This window comes from Hipposideros armiger, unplaced genomic scaffold (assembly GCF_001890085.2).
Source record: "Hipposideros armiger isolate ML-2016 unplaced genomic scaffold, ASM189008v1 scaffold_910, whole genome shotgun sequence".
NCBI classification, from domain to species: Eukaryota; Metazoa; Chordata; class Mammalia; order Chiroptera; family Hipposideridae; genus Hipposideros; species Hipposideros armiger.
Window position 1 is genome coordinate 663,664 of NW_017732260.1, and position 10,390 is coordinate 674,053.

Genomic DNA, 10,390 nt, shown 5'->3' on the forward strand with positions numbered 1-10,390 from the left:
CCCCACCAAACTGAGGACAATGGCACAGCCCATGAGATGGGACACTAGGATAGGTACTGGTTGGAAAAGGTTTCTGAGCCAAGGTTCATTTGGTAGGAGCAGGGGGCTGGATGCCCAGGGGAGAACCAGACAGAGAGCATGACTGGGACAAAAAGGGTCAGGGTCAGAGCACCTAACCCCTTCCCACCCAGGGCTGGTGTACTGTCTCTGTAAGCTCACCACTGCTTGAGGAGTGCCTTTTGAAACAATATTTAGTATTATTTACTTTTATGATAAACTTGAATCCGAACTTGGTCATTGTGGAGCTTGAATAATAAACTTTCAGAAACAAGGACCCCATGCATGCATGCACGTGGGTGAATGGGTGACAGAAGCATGTGACATTATCTTTTTTTCTTCTTTTGTGGCAGTCTGGTGAAAATTTTATCAGTGGTTTGGGAACCACTGCTCTAAACCACATTTTAACCTTTAGCTACAAGACAATCATGGGGGACACTGACGAATGCTCAGCTAAAAGTTAGATTTTCTGTGCCAGTTGAATCCTGATCCACTAACCTTGGAACCTGACCAAAGAAGGATATGGGGATAAATCATCGCGACTTGTTCTTAGGGAACTGATGCTGCTTCATTTGAGCCCATACTCTTTGTTATTTGCTCCCAAACCATTTTTAGATAATCCCTTTGGCAAAGATTGGGATCAAAAGAATGGTCTAGTTTTTTCCCTCGTATTGAAAACTGGTTTATCACAATCCAGTGCTCTGACCCCTTTTTTAGGCTCTGGTGGCTGTTATTCCTTTTGGCTTGAAGATCACACAACTTTCCTCACTTCCTGAGATGGACTTTGTCTGGTCTGAGGGCTTGCCCGCCTTTGAAGGCTTCTACAGTGGTCCCCCTTCATGAGATTGTATTCCCTTTTCCCACTGTCCATCTAACCTGTTCTAACCAAAGGGTCCCCTCCTTGCTACCATCAGTCAATGTGCCTTTAGGGCCTGGGGACGCAAGCGTGACCGGTCATGAGCAGGGAGGGACAGGTGGAAAGGTGGTGGAAGGTGCCATACCTGGCAGGTGGACTAGCCACATAGGACAAATGTCAGTGCTTGAGAAGGCCAGTGGGATTACTTATCAAGTGGAGGCTCCACAGTCGCAAACGCGTCAGGGGCCAGGCAGGCTACTTGAATGTGTGCAAAGGGTGGAGTTAGCCATGGGGAGTGGTGACGCCTGTGGTCAGCTCGAGAGAGCGTGCCCTGCCTCAGAGCATTCCAGTTTCAGGTCTTCTAAAATACCGTGCTAGCCAAGCAAAATATGGCTGTGGTATTTGGTGGTAATTTGCCCTCTGGCCCAGTCTGACCTTTGATTCAAGTCCAACCCTTTGTAAGAGAACCTGCCCTCAGCAATGGCCAGCTGGGGGAGTCAGCCTGGGGGACCATGCTTGGGTGAGGCGAGAGCTGGTTGGACCAGAGCTGACATCTGACCCAAGAAACCAATCCAACCTTCTCTTCCTAGAATTGGAATTGGGCACTAAATGACCAGCCAGCTGNCCAAGGGTACTGGGTCCTGCCTCCAAACTGGTATACTGTGTTTCTCCCTATGAGTCTGGAACAGGCTGCTAGTGCCCACTGGATGTCTGATACTGCCCGTTGTGGGCTCCCTGGAATCCTGGGTCATTGTCACTGGAGAGAACGACTTTGTTCTATGGCTTTGAATCATTACACTTGAGGAGGCTGGTCCTAAAGATCTGTGGACAGAGTCTGTAATTTAAGGTGAGATAATAAAGGGACCCTGGCTTCTGATGAAAAACACTAGAGGCCCCCTACACTGGACGACTCACAGCCCCTCCCTTCTACTCTCCTTGAGAGGCAAAGGACTAGAAATAGCCCTTCCTGTGACTTCGCTTCTTACAGGCTGTCCCATAGGATTATTTAAATTGGATATTACTTGGATAAACTGTGGGGTTTGTGGCCCGGAGCTTCTCTGAGGCCAGAAGACAATGGGAGGGCCAGGCTCTAGCCCTCCAAAACCTGCAGCTGCCCTCCCTTCCCATCTACCAGGTGGTACAAGGATCTCAGGGCTGTCTCTCCTGCAGGATGTTCTCAGGCCTACACTTATGCAGGGCCTCCTGGAACTGTCCACCCAGAGCTGTCCACTAGGGGCCACATCTGGCTTGGCTGCAGCTGGAGCAGAAAGGGGTGGCACCACAATGGACACTGCAATTTCCTCCAGGTTAAGGCTGACCCAGGTGTCTGGGTTCTCCCCGTGGCTAATTCCCTTCAAGGTCAGGGAATGCCGTGGCTACCATGGAAACCAAGGCCCTGGAGGGAATAGGAGCAGCATTCCTGCCTGTCCCTCCAGCTCACACAGTGAACTGGGTGTCTGACACTGCTTGGTGCAGGAGCAGGGGTCAGGTGTCCACTAGAGGGCACGGGCTATGGTTCTATCAGAGGGAAAGCCGGTGGCGAGACGTCAGCCACCAACCTGCAGCCCTGCCCAGCCTCCAGCCCTGGGATCCTCCGTGCGGACTCTCAGAAGATCTTGAAGCCTTTCAACAGGGTCAGGGTAGGAGCCTTGCGCTTGCTCTGGGCCCGGGATGACTTCACAGTGACCAGCTTGGCTTGGGCTACAGTAGGCATCTCCTTCAGGCTGACGGTAGAAAGTGTATTGAAGGTGCAGCTGGCCAGCCCATGACGGGCGGTGAGTGGGGCCTGGTGGGGCAGAGCCCGCTCTTCGGAGATGAAAAGCGGCCGGGCCGGGGAGTTCTTCTCCAGCTCCCGCCGTGCCTCCCGTACTGCCTCATGGAAGACATGCTGCACGTTCTCAAAGTCCAGGCAGGCAGAGACCTCGAAAAACAGGCACCCAAACCTGCCTGCCAAGGCTGCGCCTTCTGCCTCCGTGACCTGCCTGGTGGAGAAGCAGGGTGAGGTGGGGTCAGGAACATGCATCCAAGTCAGGCAGGCCTGGGCCTACACCCAGCCCCCCACTTACTAGGTCAGTGACCTAGGTCATCATCATCTCTTCAAGGCTCAGTTTTCTCATCAGTACAATAGGATAATGACATTGACTCTCAGGGTTGTTAAGAGAATTAAGAAAGACAATTTGTGGGCTGGCCAAGTGGCTCAGTTGGTTAAGAGCTNGGGGCACCCAGCTTCTTCTCAGGCTCTGTCCTGTGTGTCCCTCCCCAGCATCTCCTTGGAATATTTCCATTTTTGTCTTGGTGGGCGTGGTGGTCGTGATAAGCATCGTCCTCCTGGAAAGGAGCATCAGAGGAAACAGGTGAGGAGCTGATCTGGGGGTGGCCTCTGGAGGGTGGGGGCCCTGCCCTCCCAAGAGAAATCACCTAAGGGCCTTGGCTGTCCACCCTTTAAGACAGCAAAATGCAGCCTTCAGGGTCCTTTGAGAACCCAAAGCTGTTGAAAAACTAGCAACTGTCCCCAGTTACCACCCCCTGCCCCTGGCCAGTGAGCAGGACAGATGCTGGTATGTCTGAGGTCAGGGTCTCTGGCTCTGGAGTTGCACAGGCCTGGGTTCAAATCCCAGCTCTGCCCCTCACTGGCAGGGCAATATATTCAACACCTCCGAACCAGTTTCTCCTCCTATGAATGGTGATAATAACCAATTCCTTCCTCCTAGGATTGTGGGGAGTGCTCAGTGGGGACTATTGCCGAGTTAGGGATGCTGATAAAGGGGAGAGCCTTGCCCTGCTCTAAGGTCAAATGCAGGGCTCAGGTAGAGACCTGAGATCCGTAGCGGCTCCTGGGGTAATTTTAACATTTTTATAATGACAATACTCCTTAACCCTGGATGTGTAACAGAATCATTTGAGAAGGAATATTAAAAATACGGAATGCTGTGCCTTGCCTTGGACATTCTGACACAAATGGTCTGGGGTGGGACCTGGGCAGTGGCATTTGGTGAAACTGTCTAGATGATGCCAGGACTAATGTTTGGGAGCTCCTTGAGGGCAGGGATCACATTTGACTTAACTCTGTTTCCCCAAGTAACTGGCAGTGTCTGATCTCAGCAATCACTCAATAAATGCTTGGTTCACTAATCCCCATTCATTCATTCAACAATTACTATATACACATCAGTCATCACTATCAGTAACTTTGAAACAATGAAATCCTCTCCTCAAATCTGTATGATATTTTATAATTTTAAAAGCACCTCACATTCTCTCAGTTTGATTCTCAAGACAGCTCCATAAGGTGGGGCAAACACCAGTTACTTATTCCCGTTGCATAGAATAAGGTCATTGAGGATCCATGGGAGGGTTGGCCTAACCTCTGGGCTCTTTCTTCTGTGCCATATTTTGTATCATCTATGAATCTTTCTCACAATTCTGCTATAAAGGCAAAAAGAAATACCCCACATAGTTCACATTGAGAACTGGTCATTATGAACTGCTATGGACCCGTCATCATTCATTCCACAGATAGGAGGCTGAGCACCTGCTCTGTGCCAGGCTCTGTGCTGAGATGAGGAGCCACAGTAGTGGCCTAGGATAGATTCGGCCCCAGCCTTGTGCACTTTACAGTTTGGTGGGGAGATGATTATAGTTCAGGGTGAGAGATGGTGATTGTAGGATATATATATATATGCGTATTGTAGAAGCACAGAGCTGGGATCCGGGGCCTTCAGGGCCTTCAGGTTGTGGGAGCTTTCCAGACCAAGGGACAACATGCACCAAGCTCGAGGTGGGAGGAGGAGGGCCTGNGTGGTTTTCCATCTCCTGAGGGCTAACTCTGCCCTTGGATGATCAGACCTTTCTCCACAGAAGGAAAGGCTCTGGTTCCAGAGTCCCTGCTGTTGCTGGAACCAGCCATGGGATAGTGGTCGGAATGTTTAGTCAGTGGGACAGAACCCTCAAGGAGTGGCACTGGCCTCCCAGAATGGCTGAGGGGAGAGTATCCGGTCATCTCTCCAGCACACAGGCTTTCCGAGTGGGGTGACTAACCATTGTGGTGCTGCTATCCCCCAGACGGTCTGACCACACATTCCACCACCATGTCAGAGCTCCAAAATTACTCAACCGGGGAGCTCAAACCACCACTGTAATAGGCTCCTCTGGTGGGACCCTGCATGAAGAGTATGAATTGGGGGGCAGGGAGGAAGGAAGACAGGAGGCAGGTTGCCAGATAAAATACAGGGTGGCCAGTTAAATTTCAATTTCAGATAGACAGAAAATAATTGCTAGTATATGTATGCCCCATGCAGTATTTGAGCTAGGCAGAACCTGTCTTTTGAGGTACCATCCTTGGGAATCCCTGTTTTCCCTTCCCAGGCACCCTTGCTTGTGTGCCTTTCCTTTCTGGCTCCCCCATCTCCCCACTGTCTTTAGTTCCCCACTCCATCTGACTCATGTTCTGACGTCTCCCAACACCTCCCCCACTCCACCCCTCACCAGCACACAATCACATCCTGTGTCCCACTCCCATGGGCATTGACCTCTGCTAAACAAATGGGCTTCCCTCAGACCTGCTGCGTGACCTTGGCTCAGAAGCCTCAGCTCCTTAGGCTTATTTCCTCCACTGTAGCACCGAGGGGTGGTGAACCAAGCTTTCAGGAACAAACCCCTTAGGGGGCGCTGGAGTCAGTTGTCCTGCACAATAGACTTAACCAGGGGGGCCCCTCCATTTTCTCTGTTCAACACTCTATGGTTCTCTTTAAGATCTCCTTGGAAGAAGGGATTCTGCTACTCAAGGAAAACATTCTAAAAACCATTGGACTGGGCAGGCCGAGTGGCGCATTGGTTAAGAGCTGGCTTGGGACGCCACAGGTCCCCGGTTCAGATCCCACATATGAGGGCCAGTGACATTGCCCTCTACAGNTATTGAAAACTGGTTTATCACAATCCAGTGCTCTGACCCCTTTTTTAGGCTCTGGTGGCTGTTATTCCTTTTGGCTTGAAGATCACACAACTTTCCTCACTTCCTGAGATGGACTTTGTCTGGTCTGAGGGCTTGCCCGCCTTTGAAGGCTTCTACAGTAGTCCCCCTTCATGAGATTGTATTCCCTTTTCCCACTGTCCATCTAACCTGTTCTAACCAAAGGGTCCCCTCCTTGCTACCATCAGTCAATGTGCCTTTAGGGCCTGGGGACGCAAGCGTGACCGGTCATGAGCAGGGAGGGACAGGTGGAAAGGTGGTGGAAGGTGCCATACCTGGCAGGTGGACTAGCCACATAGGACAAATGTCAGTGCTTGAGAAGGCCAGTGGGATTACTTATCAAGTGGAGGCTCCACAGTCGCAAACGCTTCAGGGGCCAGGCAGGCTACTTGAATGTGTGCAAAGGGTGGAGTTAGCCATGGGGAGTGGTGACGCCTGTGGTCAGCTCGAGAGAGCGTGCCCTGCCTCAGAGCATTCCAGTTTCAGGTCTTCTAAAATACCGTGCTAGCCAAGCAAAATATGGCTGTGGTATTTGGTGGTAATTTGCCCTCTGGCCCAGTCTGACCTTTGATTCAAGTCCAACCCTTTGTAAGAGAACCTGCCCTCAGCAATGGCCAGCTGGGGGAGTCAGCCTGGGGGGCCATGCTTGGGTGAGGCGAGAGCTGGTTGGACCAGAGCTGACATCTGACCCAAGAAACCAATCCAACCTTCTCTTCCTAGAATTGGAATTGGGCACTAAATGACCAGCCAGCTGTAGTGAGCAGGAACAGAAGGTCATATAGACTCAGGCAAAAAAGGTGAGGCCGAGCAAGTCCACAGAGCCCCATGGGGATGGAAGGAGTGGCCTCTGCTGACATTCAGGGTCCAGCCCCCTGTGTTGTCCATATGCCCTGCCCTTCCTGTCCTTGGCTGCCTGGAAGACCACACCCACCTACCCTTGCAACACACTCCCTTTTACCTAAATTCAAGGGCATTACTGTTCTTGGCAGCCAAATAATCCCTGAAGATGACACCGGGCCTTCACAAATGAGGGAAGGGAGCGCTGGAGATGGGGGACAAAGTGCCATGCTCACCTGTACTGGGTCATATCCAGCTTGTTGCCCAGCAGCAGAGTGGGGTAGCTGCGCTGTGTCTCCTTCGCATGCAAAGCGAGCAGCTCCAGGTAGCTGCCCCCACCCTCAAAGCTCTGGCGGCTGTCGATGCTATACACCACCAGGAAGGCATGGGCCCAGTTCAGGTAGCGCTCACAGTTCCTGGGGGTGTCCTGGGGCAAAGGAGGGAAGCCCTGGTCAGGGTCAGAGGAGGTCAAGATAAAGGCCTTCACCTGAGCTACCCCATCCCACCTCCCCACTCCCCGGGTCTTTGTATATTGTTCCCCAGCAGAGCCTTTGTCAAAGGGGCACTTGAGTGTGGGTTTGGCTTGGTATGAAAGGAGACATTGTCTCATGAGTCTCCCTCCTACCACCCAGCCAAAGACTTGGAGACCTTGGCCTCTGGGGCACAGAGCCAAGATTCTAGCATGGCCCCTACAGAGACCTGGCTGTCTCTGGGCACCACTGGTTTTGGGTCAGGTTCATGGTGCCCCTTTGGCTTCTGAGAATAACTGGCATCCAGCCTTGGCAGGAGATAGTGAGAATACAGGAGGACATATGTGTATTGGGGGACCTTGGGCCAAGAGTAGCCTCGTTGTGAACATGTGTATGCACCTGTCTCCACATGTGTACAAGCATCAAGCCCCAGGGCACAGTACCTCACAGCTGGTGCCCACAATCATCAGGTCTCCCCAGGCCCCATCCCATCTCTTCTCATTTAAAAATGAAGAGATTCAGGCCCAGAGAGGTCAGAGCCTCATTTAGGGTCACACAGCAAATTGTAGCTTAAATGGGATACATATTCCCATCTGAGGCCCCCACTCTGGGGCCAGGACTTCTCAGAAGGCTGCACTGACTCTCAGCGCTAATGGGGGTTAATGTTACCAGATCCGCAGTGTCCATGACCCTCAGGTGGACAGGCTGGTGGTCCACAATCTCTTCAGAGCTGTAGGTGTCCTCTGAAACATAGACATCCAGGTGAAAGATAGGACAGACCGCTCAATCGATGATGGATTTGGTCTGGGTCCCAGCTTTCCTCTGTGCTGGACCCCTGAGCAGGTCTAGGGGACCTGCCTTAGGGCTGGCTGAGTTCGGACCACTGTAAAGGCTTGGTTCTCACCCACATGGAGGATGTGGGCAGAACCTTCTACTAAGGAGATGCTGTTCTACCTATCAGGGCTCAGAGCAACAGAGGCCACTCACAGAACATGCCACGGGAGATGCATTGTGTTCCGGGTCCACCCACCAAGCCAGCAGGATGGAGTGTGTAGCCCACGGGCCTGGGTAGCAACAGAGGCCTCAGGAACTGCACTGCCAGCCCTTCCTCCCGAACAAGCTTCTCTACCCTTCTCCCCTCTGACCACAGTACCCAGCCCACAGGAAGACCCTAAGGACAATCCTCCTGCCCCCAGTGGGAGAAGTGCCTGACATGATGGGGTGGGGATCAGACCCTGTTTTGAAGTCTCAAGAAGGTTTTACAAATAATCCTTGTCAAAACAAGCAGAGGAATCTAGTGTAGTCAAAAGTTCTAGGTTGGAGATGTGGACTCAAACCCAACGTCAGCTACTTTTTAGCTGGGTGACTTGGCCAAGTCATTTCAGCTCTGCGAGGTTCTGTTTCCTCATTTCAAAACAAGGGTAATATGATAACATTTGTTGTTAGCTCCACTATAGAGAGATGACAGGGAGGCGAGGCCCAGAGGAGGAGGGAACATGCCCAGGGCCACACGACACCTATCTCACAGGGCTGTGTGAGGACTGGATGGGCCCCTGGGCGAGGGTCTGGCTGCCACAAATATCTGGTAAAGGACAATGGAGACCATGGTAATCCAAAGTTTACAGCGCAGGTTCACATTCCCAGGTGATTTTCTTTTTTTAATTTTTAATTTTGCAATAATCCTAGATGCATGTCAAAGTGATCAAATAGTACAGAGAGTCCCTGTGTACCATCCCCTCAGCTCCTCCCCATGTTAATACCTTACGTAACCATAATACAATGATCAAAACCAGGAAATAGACATTGGTAGCATACTACAAACTAAAATACTGACCTTATTTGGGTTCCATGAGTTTTTACTGTTTTTAGTTCTCGTGATCTGAAACCTGAGAAAGCAGCATATGGCCAGGTATGCAAAGAGGAACTTGCTACCTTACTGGCAATCACTCTCCCGACCCCCATCCTTCCCCCATGCCACTGGCCCATGTGTGTAGAGTGCACTTGGTCCTCACCTTTCCCTGTGTGACCCTGTGCCCCAAGTGACCCCAAAGAAGACCCCTCTGGGCAGAAGGGGGGCCCTCTTGCCTTCCTGGCAGCAGCCACTATGAGAAGAGAACCCCCCCAACCCTGGCTGAGTCAAATACTTCTGAGGGCCACTGGCAGCCAAGCCAGGCCTGGACACACTCCAGGTCCACTAGCAGCCAGCAGGAATCACAGACAGCTCCTGTCCCCAGCCTGCTTTGGGGACTTGGATAAATGCCTCTCTTATTCAACCAAAATAAATAAATAAATTTTAAAAATCTAATGGAAAACATGCCCCAAATGTTTAACTATATTTGGTGCAAGAGGAGCTGCCCCTAGATGTCTACATCTTATTCAGATTTTTCTTTATTTTCCTGCCCGAGTTGTCTAATACACTCCTTTTAGGTACTTCACAGCTCCTATCCCCAAATAGGCAGTGTCCTGGCCAGTCAAGGAAAAACATTAGCCCAACCCTGGTGTCCTGCAATCCCTTACAGTACAACAGCCTTTCAAGGTTGCTGTTGGCTCTGCTGTAGAGAGAACAGAGAGGATAAACCCAGCTGGGCTGCCTCCCCATTGGGACCCCCTCACTGCCTCTGCTCAGTGGACCAGTCGATTCTCCAGCTCTGTCTGGGCAGAGTACAGGGTAAGAGCAGAAGCTCTCAGTCCAGCTGAGGATGTGGAACATGCATTGGTGAAATGGAAGAAGCTCCGAAGTCATCTTATCCAGTTCCCACCCCCTTTGCAAGTGAGGTGACTCTCGGGGGTGGGGGCTCCTTTCCAAGTCACAGTAATGTCCTGTCTTCCCATCACCAAGTCCCTGCCCTCAGGGCATTCTGGTGTCTTTAAATATATGGGCCTCATAACTCCTAATTCTAAATGATATTCTGTGGATTTTAATGCTGAGAGAAAATTCTTTTTCCAAAGCATTTTTCTCTCATAGACAGTAAATAGACAGTAATGATGTTTTTTAAAGGCAACAAAGGATCTCAGGTCAGTGTGTATATAGGATGATGCCTCAGAAATGGTGCTTGTATCCTTGCTGGAGCAGGATAAGGGCGAGAGAGAAGCCATTATTCTGCCCTGGGCAAGCCAGGGGAGCCCCTCTCAAGAGAATGTTCTCCTGGAGACCCCCGCCTCCTCCTGTTGTGCTCAGCACAGGCAAAGCCCATCCACAGG

General features: G+C 51.3%; 1 protein-coding gene and 1 long non-coding RNA gene across 2 annotated transcripts in view; one reads left to right on the plus strand and one right to left on the minus strand.

Annotated features, from left to right (window-relative positions):
• LOC109375195 (uncharacterized) overlaps nt 1-4,709 on the plus strand; it is a 24,827-nt gene extending 20,118 nt beyond the window's left edge. The window contains exon 3 of the long non-coding RNA XR_002122534.1: nt 3,177-4,709. This is a non-coding gene — a long non-coding RNA (uncharacterized LOC109375195). The remainder of the gene's footprint in view (nt 1-3,176) is intronic.
• Nucleotides 1,545-10,390, minus strand: part of RASL12 (RAS like family 12) — a 14,658-nt gene continuing 5,812 nt past the window's right edge. Inside the window, exons 3-5 of the mRNA XM_019630429.1 lie at nt 7,859-7,932; nt 6,956-7,146; nt 1,545-2,895 (exon numbers count right to left, since the gene is read on the minus strand). Of these exons, the coding sequence (XP_019485974.1) occupies nt 2,520-2,895; nt 6,956-7,146; nt 7,859-7,932 (641 nt within the window). The 3' untranslated portion in view covers nt 1,545-2,519. The remainder of the gene's footprint in view (nt 2,896-6,955; nt 7,147-7,858; nt 7,933-10,390) is intronic.